The 14209-nt window shown below is 44.2% G+C and overlaps 1 protein-coding gene across 1 annotated transcript; it reads left to right on the plus strand.

Moving 5' to 3' along the window:
* Positions 1-106: 106 nt before the first annotated feature.
* LOC121573878 (cytochrome c oxidase subunit 7A-related protein, mitochondrial-like) lies at positions 107-13967 on the plus strand. Its single transcript, XM_041886664.1, has 4 exons — positions 107-307; positions 13030-13065; positions 13311-13445; positions 13830-13967. Exons 1-4 carry the CDS (start codon positions 107-109, stop codon positions 13965-13967), a joined length of 510 nt encoding a protein of 169 aa, XP_041742598.1.
* The last annotated feature ends 242 nt before the right edge of the window (positions 13968-14209 follow it).

The raw sequence follows: 14209 nt of genomic DNA on the forward strand, positions 1-14209 counted from the left end.
TGAACTGAGCTCAGACAGGTAGGCTGCGAAGTCGAAAAGGTGCTCAGTGATGCACCTCTTGTAGACTGGCCACACAGTAAAGGTGGTGAGTAGTGAGGATGCGGCAATGGAGGATATGGAGAAAAGGTTGGAGAAGCAACAGCTGTGCTGGAATGCGATCAATATGGATGATAGTTGTGATGAAATGGATTGGGAGGATAAGGATCAAGGACCTGAATGGTCTGTAGTGGAGAGTAATAGGAAAAAGAGAGACTATGCTACTGAAAATAGTGGTGCTTGTAGCGATGACGGCGCGAAGAGGGTGGAGGTACGGAACAAGAGTAATGATATGTCGGAGTGGAAAGTTGTGATAGACTTTGATGTGACCACAGAGCCTCATCTACACCCTATCCAATTAACCAATGCCTTAAAGAAAGAGATAAGTTCAACTAGCCCAGTTAATTTGTATTTGTATTTATTAGGGATCCCCATTAGCTTCTGCAAAACAAACACGTTAAGGCACTTACATTTCAAATATAACAAAATATAAAACAGTACATCATATAACATCACATAACATTATTACACAACTACATATCTACAGTACAAAATGTATAATACCACCATACAACAATATTACAATATACGTGTGTGTAAAGTGCGTGTGCTAGAGCCTCTGTTGGTATGCGTGTGTCTGTACCTGTGTGTGTGTGTGTGTGTGTGTGTGACTCTTCACAGTCCCTGCTGTTCCATAAAATGCTTTTTAATCTTTTTTTAAAAAATCTGATTCTACTGCTTGCATCAGTTACCTGATGTGGAATAGAGTTCAATGTAGTCATGGCTCTATGTAGTACTGTGCATCTCCCATAGTCTGTTCTGGACTTGGGGATTGTGAAAAGACCTCTGGTGGCATGTATTGTGTGGTATGCATGAGGGTCCGAGCTGTCTGCCAGTAGTTTAAACAGACAGCTCGGTGCATTCAGCTTGTCAACACTTCTTACAAAAACAAGTAGAGATTAAGTCAATCTCTCCTCCACTTTGAGCCAAGGGAGATTGACATGCATATCATTAATGTTAGCTCCCCCATGTACATTTAAGGGCCAGCAATGCTGCCCTGTTCTGAGCCAAAGTCCCTCTTTGTACCACCTGACCACACAACTGAACAGTAGTCAAGGTGCGACAAAACTAGGGCCTGTAGGACCTGCCTTGTTGATAGTGTTTTTAAGAAGGCAGAGAAGTGCTTTATTATGGACAGACTTCTCCCCATCTTAGCTTCTGTTGTATAAATATGTTTTGACCATGACAGTTTACAATCCAGGGATACTCCAAGTAGTTTAGTCACCTCAACATGCTCAATTTCCACATTATTCATTACAAGATTTAGTTGAGGTTTAGGGTTTAGTGAATGATTTGTCCCAAATACAATGCTTTTAGTTTTTGAAATATTTAGGACTAACTTATTCCTTGCCACCCATTCTGAAACTAATTGCAGCTCTTTGTTAAGTATTGCAGTCATTTCAGTCGCTGTAGTAGCTGATGTGTATAGTGTTGAGTTATCCGCATACATAGACACACTGGCTTCACTCAACTGTAAATATTGAAAAAAGTAAGGGGCCTAGACAGCTTCCCTGGGGAATTCCGGATTCTACCTGGATAATGTTGGAGAGGCTTCCATTAAAGAACACCCTCTGTGTTCTGTTAGACAGGTAACTCTTTATCCACAATATAGCAGGGTGTGTAAAGACATAAAAACATGTGTTTTACCAGCAGCAGACTATGATCATGTCAAAAGCTGCACTGAAGTCTAACAAAACAGCCCCCACAATCATTTTATCATCAATTTTGTCATGAGCCCTCTCACTCCACCGGGTTATCACCTTAATTTGCTTCCACTCTGCTCACCTCCCTCTCTCTACTCAGCCTAACTAGCTCCACCTGTCCCTGCTCTGCTCGGCTCTAATTACTCTGCCAGCTGCGCTGCATTACCCACTAACCTCTCCCAGTATTTAAGGCCCTGTCTTTCAGCTCTCCGGTGTCAGATCGTCTGCAAAGCTCACACCCGGAACCTGTTTGCTCGCGCTTCTGGCTCACCCTGGTTTTGTGACCCCGGACCTGCCTGTTTTTTGGATACTCTTCTGCCTCAGGAGATCCAGACCTGCTTCTGCCATGACTCCTGACTACTCTTCAATCCCGGTAACTCTGACCAGCCTTCTGCCTTGCTACTACGTATTTTGGATTTCCCTTGAACTGTACTGCTGCCTGGTTTCATTCCGCCCTGTTGTGTCTGTGTCTCCCCCCCCCCAGGACTTCTGGACCACCCACCACCGGCTTCATAGGACGCATCGCTGCCACTGGGGGGGGCACAGACCCAGCGCATTGGACGGGATCCCTGTTACCCCTGGAGCCTTCATTCACTCCCTACTTCCCTTTTCCCTTAAGTTTAATAAACTTTCTGGTGTGACGCAATTGTGGTCCTCTGGTCGTCTGTCTGAACCGTGACAAATTTCTCTCAGCCAATCATCAGTAATTTGTGTAAGTGCTGTGCTTGTTGAATGTCCTTCCCTATAAGCGGGCTGAAAGTCTGTTGTGAATTTGTTTACTGTAAAATAACATTGTATCTGGTCAAACATTTTTTCCAAAAGTTTACTAAGGGTTGGTAACAAACGGATTGGTCGGCTATTTGAGCCAGTAAAGGGGCTTTACTATTCTTAGATAGTTTTGCTTCCCTCCAGGCCTGAGGGCACACACTTTTGTAGTAGGCTTAAATTGAATATATGGCAAATAGGAGTGGCAATATCGTCTGCTATTATCATCAGTAATACTTTTTTCACATCTTCCACACTCACTTTAAGGAATTCAAAGTTACAATGCTTGTCTTTCATAATTCGGTCAGATATACTTGGATGTGTAGTGTCAGTGTTTGTTGCTGGCATGTCATGACTACAGTGAGGGAAAAAAGTATTTGAATGGTAGGTTTATTTGAACAGTGAGAGACAGAATAACAACAAAAAAATCCAGAAAAACGCATGTCAAAAATGTTATAAATTGATTTGCATTTTAATGAGGGAAATAAATATTTGACCCCTCTGCAAAACATGACTTAGTAGTTGGTGGCAAAACCCTTGTTGGCAATCACAGAGGTCAGATGTTTCTTGTAGTTGGCCACCAGATTTGCACACATCTCAGGAGGGATTTTGTCCCATTCCTCTTTGCAGATCTTCTCCAAGTCATTAAGGTTTCGAGGCTGACGTTTGGCAACTCGAACCTTCAGCTCCCTCCACAGATTTTCTATGGGATTAAGGTCTGGAGACTGGCTAGGCCACTCCAGGGCCTTAATGTGCTTCTTCTTGAGCCATTCCTTTGTTGCCTTGGCCGTGTGTTTTGGGTCATTGTCATGCTGGAATACCCATCCACGACCCATTTCCAATGCCCTGGCTGAGGGAAGGAGGTTCTCACCCAAGATTTGAAGGTACATGGCCCCGTCCATGTCCGTTTGGTGCGGTGAAGTTGTCCTGTCCCCTTAGCAGAAAAACACCCCCAAAGCTTAATGATTCCACCTCCATGTTTGACGGTGTGGATGGTGTTCTTGGGGTCATAGGCAGCATTCCTCCTCCTCCAAACACGGCGAGTTGAGTTGATGCCAAAGAGCTCCATTTTGGTCTCATCTGACCATAACACTTTCACCCAGTTCTCCTCTGAATCATTCAGATGTTCATTGGCAAACTTCAGACGGGCATGTAAATGTTCTTTCTTGAGCAGGGGGACCTTGCGGGCGCTGCAGGATTTCAGCCCTTCATGGCGTAGTGTGATACCAATTGTTTTCTTGGTGACTATGGTCCCAGCTGCCTTGAGATCATTGACAAGATCCTCCCGTGTAGTTCAGGGCTGATTCCTCACCGTTCTCATGATCATTGCAACTCCACGAGGTGAGATCTTGCATGGAGCCCCAGGCCGAGGGAGATTGACAGTTCTTTTGTGTTTCTTCCATTTGCGAATAATCGCACCAACTGTTGTCACCTTCTCACCAAGCTGCTTGGCGATGGTCTTGTAGCCCATTCCAGCCTTGTGTAGGTCTACAATCTTGTCGCTGACATCCTTGGAGAGCTCTTTGGTCTTGGCCATGGTGGAGACTTTGGAATCTGATTGATTGACAGGTGTCTTTTAAACAGGTAACAAGCTGAGATTAGGAGCACTCCCTTTAAGAGTGTGCTACTAATCTCAGCTCGTTACCTGTATAAAAGACACCTGGGAGCCAGAAATCTTTCTGATTGAGAGGGGGTCAAATACTTATTTCCCTCATTAAAATGCAAATAAATTTATAACATTTTTGACATGCGTTTTTCTGTTTTTTTGTTGTTATTCTGTCTCTCACTGTTCAAATAAACCTACCATTAAAATGATAGACTAATCATTTCTTTGTCAGTGGGCAAACATACAAAATCAGCAGGGGATCAAATACTTTTTTCCCTCACTGTAAGTTTGCTAATCTTGCCAATAAAAAATTATTAAAGTAGTTGGCAATATCAGTGGGTTTTGTGATGAATGAGCCATCTGATTCAATGAATGATGGAGTTGAGTTTGCCTAATGGCCAACATTTAATTTAAGGTGCTACAAAGCTTTTTACTATGATTCTTTATATCATTTATCTTTGTTTCATAGTATAGTTTCTTCTTGTTTTTTTTCAGTTTAGTCACATTATTTCTTAATTTGCAGTACGTTTGCCAATCGGTTGTGCTGCCAGACTCCTTTGCCATACCTTTTTTCTCATCCCTCACAACCATAACATTTTTCAATTCCTCATCTTTACAGTCATTTTCTTAATGGTGCATGCTTATTAGTAACTGGAATAAGCAATTTCACAAATGTGTCAAGTGCAGCATCTGGTTGCTCCTCATTACACACCACAGACCAGCAAATATTATTTACATCATCAACATAAGAATCACTACAAAATGTATTGTATGACCTCTTATACACTATATTAGGCCCAGCCTTTGGAACTTTGGTTTTCCTAGATATGGCTACTATATTGTGATCACTACATCCGATGGATTTGGATACTGCTTTAAAGCACATTTTTGCAGCATTAGTAAAGATGTGATCAATACATGTTGATGATTTAATTCCTGTGCTGTTTGTAACTACCCTGGTAGGTTGACTGATAATCTGAATGCAATCATATCGGTCCTGCCAGAATCTGCCACTAACACCGCGTAGGACTGACCCATGATTCCCTCATCATACCATATACACTGATGAATTTCTGTCTCCATCACTAGTTCAGCCCCTAAACAAGTCTGTAAGTATGCCTTCATGTGCTCATATGCCTCTTATTCCCCCTGACGATTGACCATAAGAATAGTTTGGTTTCCATATTCACCCCTCATGATATTGTCCAGAGTATAATTACCCCAACAAGCTATATTTCCACAGGCCTGTGGTCTGCTGGTGTCTAGAACCTTCCCTGACCACTTAGTTGCAGTATTGTAGGGCATCACTGGTGAATAGAACCTTTGGTTTTGGTAGCACTAGTCTGAAAGTTATTAACTGACCTTCAGCTGATCGAGAATCCTGGCACATTATATCCATTTGAGGCAGAAGAGAAAATGTAGTTTCGTTCTATAGACTCTGTGTCATTACGTTCCTTTCACACTCCTGTCTGTACCAAGACTACACCTTGTTCTGAACAGCCTATGTCCAATGTTCTAGTCCTGTTATCAAGTGGCTCCACCTTTATGATTCGTGACCTGTCTGGTTTCTACCCTAATGTACTCTCCTGTCTTCATATTTGGCGGATTGTCAGTTTATCCTTTTTACATGGAGCGTTGACCATTATAGCAACTGACACAAAGGCTATGACGGTTAAAGTAGCTCCCAGACCCCACCCAACTGCTTGTTTTTAGTAGAATCTACTCTTCCTCTTTGGCTCCGCTTCCTCTATCATAGCGGCTTCCAGCTCACCCATTATGCAGCTGGATCTCGTTTCACATGAAAAGTGTGTACACACCGGGGAGAGGCTTCGTTTTTTTACCACTGTGGGCGCGGTGAGGAGAACAGTGTGGGCCTGGACCAGTGCTGTCCAGACACTCCGGTCTGGTGGACCTTGATGTACACTCGGTTCCCCGAACTCAGCCTGTGCTCTCGGTTATCTCCTGGGCCCAGATTCACAAAACACTTCTTACAAATCTAATTAAGATGTTTGTTGCTAGGCAACTGTTTTAGCTAGCTATCTAGCTAGCAATGGCAATCATGTTAGCATATTTCCTACTGAGATTACTGTTCTAAAACATGTTCTTGGGTTTAAAATAATTAATACTGAAACTTTCAGATGAAGTTGTGGGTGAATTAAACATGTTCAATCGCTTTCATGAGCTTTTTCTCTCACTGCCCTGAGTTTAAGATAAGGGTTTAGTTATATTGGAATTAAGAACATTTCCAAGAACTTTGTGTTCAAGAATCTGATTTCTTCTTAACTTTTTTCTTAAGGAGAAACATAAGAAATAGTGCAATCATTCTTTTTTACTTTGCTTAACTTTCTTCTTAAGTCTATAGTTAAGGAAAAAATAGCAGTTAAGAATACATGTACTTTTAAGAAGGTTTTGTGAATCTGGGCCCAGGAGTCTGCTCCTCATGTGCTGCTTTAACCTGTGATTACACACACTGTATGCATGGGTCATTCTCTGACAGTATGACGACATTAATTGACCCATAATTGCCAAATCACTCATTTGTAACATATGAATCATAGAGCTCAGGACTCTCATCAGTCTCCAGTTACCACCTCATGTGGTGTGAGTCCAATTGTTTCATTCATCAACGCCCTCCCTTTGCAGTGACATAGAGGGTTCGTCTGGTAGTGGTAGCTGTTTGATGGGTATAGACATTGTGCACACACAACACATTGTTTAACCGTACCCAACTCTCCCACGTGGTCTTGAACTGACAGTACATTTTCACCTCTCTTTGGTGCGTCGGTCAGTGATACATTTCAGCAAGAGTAGTATGAATCCTATTTGGCGCTCCTGGTTTCCTATTGGTCATGTCATACCACACCCCTCTGTGTCTATTTGACACCGGCTCTCTAACCACGCCCATGTTTCCCCCCTCTCTAACCACGCCCATGTTTCCCCCCTAAATTCTCTCAATCTGAGAATCACACCCTTTGTATTTACGTGGTCCTCTGTAGCTCAGCTGGTAGAGCACGGCGCTTGTAACGCCAAGGTAGTGGGTTCGATCCCCGGGACCACCCATACACAAAAATGTATGCACGCATGACTGTAAGTCGCTTTGGATAAAAGCGTCTGCTAAATGGCATATTATTATTATTATTTACATGCGGTTTGATAGAATTTTCTATTTTAGATAGATTCGAGCTGAATTGGTAGATTGCTTGTGCGCCTCTTTCAGCGCCTCTATGGCTTTGTTAAACTTTTCGTCCTCTAGCCACCCTTTAAAGGGAGGATCGGGGCCACAGGTAACCATTTCAATAGTTATTATTCCGACGCCTCTCCCGACGGTGTCCAGGGTGTTTAGATTTCCTCACCCACGTCTCTAATACAATTGCAACTTTTTTCAGGTAGTGATACCCACTTCCCGGAGAGTAGTTAAGGTATAGGTGCCTAATAATTTGGTCATGGGACCTCATACCTGGTATTAAAAATGATACTGAAGCGTCTGCCAATTTACTACTGGAGAATATGGGAGACCGAATATCTTAGACCAGTGTCACACTTCAAATATCACTGTTGTTGACAACACACGTTATCAAAATTACTCACAGTGGTCTTCGTATTTCCACATAATCTGTCACGGTTCCCTGTCCTTATTGCTACTGCTAATACACACAAATCACTTTCAAACAACATTCTAATATCCTTTCGCTTTTCCAAGCATGGAGGGGGCCATCCTCCAGAACTTACAGGCAACCTTCTATCGCCCATCCACATTCCCACTCACTGACAATGTTTCATCTTTAAGCACAGATATCCTCAGATATCTCCACCGTATGCACTTCCTTCCTTTGTCCTCCTACATGGACTACTTCTCTACAACCTACCGTACTAGTACACAAGAATGACAATTTATCCATACACACACGCACTCTACGGCCTCACGGACACCACAGCAGGGCCCCCCCTTACGGGTCTAGCAGGGAACCAATCCCACTCGGGATTTACCGCCCAGAAATTACCCTCCGCAGGGACCACCCTGCTCGGGCTTACCTTCTGGGACTTACCCTATACCATAAATCTATGACCAGTCGTAACACAATGGGACTACTGAATAAGCTCAGGCTTTCTAGGTCCATATCCTATAATTTGTATTCAACCTACGACTCTCGCCTCCCCAAGATGTCAGAATGAGTGGTAACAGGTGTAGGAACTGTGTCACGTTCGTTTAATGACGGGACAGACCAAGGCGCAGCGTGATATACGTACATGTTTATTAAACCAATAAACACTCGACAAAACAATAAACGAAACGAAACGTGAAGTCCAAGGTAGCACACACACAACATACCTTACAAGGAACAAGACCCCACAACCCACTAGTGCCAATAGGCTGCCTAAGTATGATCCCCAATCAGAGACAACGAGCGACAGCTGCCTCTGATTGGGAACCACACCGGCCAACATAGATATACACCTACTAGAAAAACAACATAGAACATAGTCCCCTGAGTCAGGGCGTGACAGTACCCCCCCCCCCCAAAGGTGCGGACTCCGACCGCACAACATAAACATAACAGGGTAGGGGCCGGGTGGGCATTCCGCCTCAGAGGCGGATTCGGCTCGGGGCGAGACGACCTCTCACTCTCCGCCTCCCTGTTGCGCCCCTGGTCTGGTCTGGACCTCCGCGCGCTGCATCCCCTCTCCTTCCTCCCACGATACGCCAGGCCCTGTCTGGACCCTGGTGTGGGAGACCCCGAACCTGGAGAGGGGCTGACGTCATGGTCTGGACAGGAGCCGCTGACCGGAACTGAATCAGGCACCGGTGGAGCGGACTGCTCTGGCTCCGGAGTGGCGCAGCTGACCGGAGCTGGATCAGGCACCGGTGGAGCGGACTGCTCTGGCTCCGGAGTGGAGCAGCTGACCGGAGCTGGATCAGGCACCGGTGGAGCGGACTGCTCTGGCTCCGGAGTGGAGCAGCTGACGGGCACGGGCCGTGCCGGACTGGACAAACGCACCACTGGTCTGGTGCGAGGAGCAGGCACGGGCCGGACCGGACTAGGAACACGCACCACTGGCTTGATGTGAGGGACAGGAACGGGCCAGGCCGGACTGGTGACGCGCACCACTGGCTTGGTGCGAGGAGCAGGAACAGGCCGGGCCGGACTGGCGACGCGCACCACTGGCTTGGTGCGAGGAGCAGGAACAGGCCGGGCCGAACTGTGTAGGCGGACTGGATGTCTAGAGCGGAGAGCTGGCACAACCCGTCCTGGCTGGCTGCCCACTTTCGCACTACACGTGCGGGGTGCTGGCACAGGACGCACTGGGCTATGATCCCCAATCAGAGACAACGAGCGACAGCTGCCTCTGATTGGGAACCACACTGGCCAACATAGATATACACCTACTAGTAAAACAACATAGAACATACACAACAAAGAATATACACACCCTGACTCAACATATAAGAGTCCCCTGAGTCAGGGCGTGACAAACTGTGCCTACCTTGTTTTTGGTGCCGGCTCCTGCTCCACCGATTCGGACTCTCCAGTTCGACTATAAATCGTGGTGAATCCTGCCAACAACGCCAACTGTTAGGTTCTGAACAAACAGAGTAAAAACTCAAACGGACGACTAGAAAAAGCTCAAACCAAGTTTATTCACCCCATTGGGTGCCTCAGCTGCAAGCATATTTTGCACATGATCAAACAGGCATTTATATGTCAAGATGAGATTAGGGGTGTAACTTCTCAGAACTGCTATCTGTTGCCCAATACTGCTTAAATGTTGCGCTGTTGTCTTCGCAGTTAAGCAGCCTGCTAGCAGTTCCTCTTTATCCGGTCACTTCTCCATGATGTTTATCAGTGACCTCATGTTCACCTTACTCAACAGACCTGGGTCATATCCTCTATTCCCCTTTTCTCTCACATTACATTTCACTCAATAACTTTCCACACACCTAGTTCGTCTTTACCCTTCCTTGACCCCTAACATATACATTCCTTATACATGTAAAGTAATCATTAAGTTCTAGTATGGTAACATTAATAAGTATATTTCTAGATAGAATCCAGCACTAGCGTCACTAAATTGGCAGCAAGATTGCCAGCCAACCATATACGATTTATACACATTCATCATTGCTACCAACAAACAAACAGAGAGTGAGTTAGCTATATCGACAATTCTATTTTTAGTAACGGAGTGTTTTCCAGACAAGGGTGGAATAGATCCTTACCAGATTGAGCTACTCTTATTTGCTAACGTTAGTTAGCTTACATTAGCTAATGCTAGTCAAAGAACAAACAAACAAACATGTTTACTCTGCTAAAGTTACCAGTCTAGCAGTGACTACCATGGCATAGGTGAAATTGATTGACAGTGTGTATCCAAAAGTTAGCTATATATATGATTTAGCTGATGGCTTTCAGAGTTCAATACAGGCCTGTAACATTAGCTAGCTAACTTACCTAGTCCAGCTAGGCTAGCATGCTAGCTAACGTTACATTAACTCTAATCGAGAATCTTCTGTTTTGTTGTGAAGGGAAATCGTATCACTTCTCAGCTGTCATCTAAATGGATTCCCCATCAGTTCAGCCTGAACATCTCTCTAATAATCTTTGGTCACCGTAAGCATAATTCTTGATAGCTGCAAGCCACTGGCAGCATCAGAGTAAATGTCTGCGTTATAATGTCTTTTCATGGTGTTGTGGGAACAAGGTTACATTTATTAGATAGGTGACTCTTGGTGCCACAGAGTCTGGATTCCAGTATGTCGAGGGAGCTTACTGAGGTTTATCTTAGAATGATTGATAGACATAATAAACTGACTTGGGGTACAAGGTAATACCATCAAAGAAGGGAGTGCCCACTGATGGTTAACAGATGTTGTTGAAGAAACGTGTAACATGAAGTATATAAACTGAGAGATTTCCTTTGTCTAGTGGCACAGTGGTCTAAGGCACTGCATCGCAGTGCTAGCTGTGCCACTAGAGATCCTGGTTCGTAGCCGGCCGCGACCGGGAGACCCATGGGGCGGTGCACAATTGGCCCAGCGTCGTCCAGAGTAGGGGAGGGAATGGCCGGCAGGGATGTAGCTCAGTTGGTAGAGCATGGCGTTTGCAACGGCAGGGTTGTGGGTTCGATTCCCACGAGGGGTATGAAAAAAATTAATAATGTATGCACTCACTAACTGTAAGTTGCTCTGGATAAGAGCGTCTGCTAAATGACTAAAATGTAAATGTAAATGTCTAGTAGTTGGGATGACAAGAAGCAAAGCACGTGCCTTTTGTTAGACAAACCCGGTACCGTATCTATTAAATATTTTGTATTAACTCCCCATATAATTGTTTAAGTTTATTATTGCATCCTCAATTACTTGACACCAGAGAAACTCATCATAACACTCTGGTAGGTAGAATGGGGAAAGATAGCTCACTTTTGGTGCTTGTTTGTAATTAGCACAGCCAGACACACAACACCACACGGGCATGATGACAAACGTTGCCTATAGAAGTTCTGAGATTACTGTGTGTTGGTCATTCAAAGTAAACAATTATTAAGCGAGCATTGTGTTAAGAAGCAGTGCGGCTTGGCGGGTCATGTTTCGGAGGACGCATGTCTCGACCTTCGCCTCTCCTGAACCCGTTGAAGATTGTAACTAGCAATTGAATATCATGAAATTGGGGAGAAAAAAAAGGGTAAAATTACACCAACAAAAAAAACACATGATGCAAACCGATGATGTCATTGGAAACACATATCTTCCTCTATCTTTTTTACTACAAAACATAGAAACGCACCATTTTCACATTTGTTGATGTTGTTGTGGTGCTGGAGAAGATGAAGTTGAAAGAATTGTGAAGTTTCCCTTTAAAGAAAATGTTCAGGGAGGTAGTGATTGAGGCCTAAAGGTTGATCAGTAGGAAAGCGGGTCAAAGAACTGAATGCTTGGGGGGGGGGGGGCTAGAGAAGCCCAGATATACAGAATCACTCAGAATCAGTAATGGGCTAGAGAGGCCCAGATATATAGAATCACTCAGAATCACTAGTGCTTCTAATAGTCCTGCCATGGTTTCGAAGCCTGTTCAGAAATCTTGCTCCCATAAATGTACTGTGTCAAAGAACACTTTGAAAGTAAATAAAATTGACTTCATAGCTTTCATTGAAAAGGTTAGCAACACGACTCGGATTGTGGAAAGCAGCTAGTTTGCTAATTTACACGGTTTCAGTTTGGCAAAACAAACAAATGCATGGATTTACACAACATCGCAAAAAAATCGTAAGACAGATATTGTTTTATAACAATTAACTGGCTAGCTTATTGTAGTTGGCTAAGGCGACTGAACTGATAAAGCGAACTAGCTAGGCTCTATACTAACACATTAGCTTTAACTAGGAAACTGGCAAGCTGCTGTGGTTTATCTAACGTTAACGTTGTAACGTTAGCTAACTAGCAGCGTTTTGTTGCCGAGACATTCTGGATTACCGGCAGTAGCTAGTCGATGAACTACTAAACATGCATAACTAGAGAGCTAGCTATAATCTATAAAGTTAGTTAAGATTAGTACCCTAGTAGGTAAGGTAGTGAGCTAACATTCGCTATCTAGCTTGTTTTTATAACTAGCTACCTCTGAATTTTTTTGTACTTTTACCCCTTTTCTCCCCAATTTCGTGAAACAATCATGTCGAGTTAGCCCCACCCACACGTCCTGATACATTTTGACCCTTCATCAGTCAGTGGGTTTACATTAACTTATTATACACAAGCAACTTGGGTTTGTGGACTGTGTGTCTCATGAGTAAGTATTGCTTGAATGCATATTGCACGGTGTGATAGTGTAGCCTGGCGTGTAGGAGTGTTGGGCCAGTAACCAAAAGGTTGCTGGATCGAATCCCCGAGCTGACAAGGTAAAAGTATTTCTGCCCCTAAGCAAGGCAGTTAACCCACTGTTCCCCGGGTGCTGATTACGTGGATGTTGATTAAGGCAGCTCTCCCGCACCTCTCTGATTCAAAGGGGTTGGGTTAAATGCGGAAGACACATTTCAGTTGAATGCATTCAGTTGTACAACTGACTAGGTATCCCCCTTTCCCCATTAGCTAGATGGTCTATGTGTTTGGGTCATGTGGTATTCAGTCTAAAGTTCTGTTGTCTCTCCAGGGGTTGCGGGTAACTGTACCCACGGAGGCTCCCCCAATGATCTTTGCCACCCCCACCAAATATGTGTCAGAGGCAGGGAACATGGTGGAGTACCTGGGACACAACAAAGTCCCTGACCTACAAAAACTCTTCCAGGTACAGACAAACTTCTCTAACCTTTGTTTGACCTAGACCCTGCTTATATGTTATCGGGTCACTGGGGTTATGTGAAAACGTATTAAGCTTGTGTGGCAGTTTTCCCTACTTGACCTTGGTTTGTTTGGTTAGAAGATACAACGATAATATAATCCTGTGGAAATTTACTTTGATAACCATGAACTTTCACTGCCAAAATGTACTTGCACTGATAGAGATTAAAATCATACTACTAGAAAGTTATACACTCCTTCTCTGTCCCTGCAGAGAAGTTGTGAGCAGTAATAAAGTTTGGACTTGACATGTCTCAGGATTTCCCCCTGTGACTCACAGTGGGGAGTTGGGGATTGCTATCAAATATCTAATTCTCTTTGTACATTGCAGAAGTCTGATGGTGTCCCTGTGCACCTGAAGGGAGCCCTGATGGACAAGATGCTGTACAGGACTACCATGGGCCTGACCATCGGCGGGATCCTCTACTGCCTGATGGCTCTCTACATCGCTGCCCAGCATCGGAAGTGATCAGCCTCCTCCCCTTCAAGGGTCCAGCAGGATTCTATATTATTCAGATTAGGAGCAATAATGTGGATGATGATTATGCTCACAGTCGGTCAAGGAAAGGAATCGCTTTACCCGCCAAAATTATGTATTACCCCCATTGTCTTATTTATTGCCTAGTTTCATGTTAGGTTTACTTCTGCAAGATTTCATCAGACTCAAATAATCTCTCATTGTGCATTTGCACATGTGTATCTCTACTGACG

This window comes from Coregonus clupeaformis, unplaced genomic scaffold (genome assembly GCF_020615455.1).
Source record: "Coregonus clupeaformis isolate EN_2021a unplaced genomic scaffold, ASM2061545v1 scaf0220, whole genome shotgun sequence".
Classification (NCBI taxonomy): Eukaryota; Metazoa; Chordata; class Actinopteri; order Salmoniformes; family Salmonidae; genus Coregonus; species Coregonus clupeaformis.

What these genes read in the sequence shown, in the direction of transcription:
- LOC121573878 (XM_041886664.1), top strand. Translation starts at nt 107, where the DNA reads ATGGAGGATATGGAGAAAAGGTTGGAGAAGCAACAGCTGTGCTGGAAT. An exon ending in CCCGAGCTGACAAGGTAAAA is followed by an intron (nt 13,066 to 13,310) that starts GTATTTCTGCCC and finishes TTGTCTCTCCAG; the next exon opens with GGGTTGCGGGTAACTGTACC. An exon ending in ACCTACAAAAACTCTTCCAG is followed by an intron (nt 13,446 to 13,829) that starts GTACAGACAAAC and finishes TGTACATTGCAG; the next exon opens with AAGTCTGATGGTGTCCCTGT.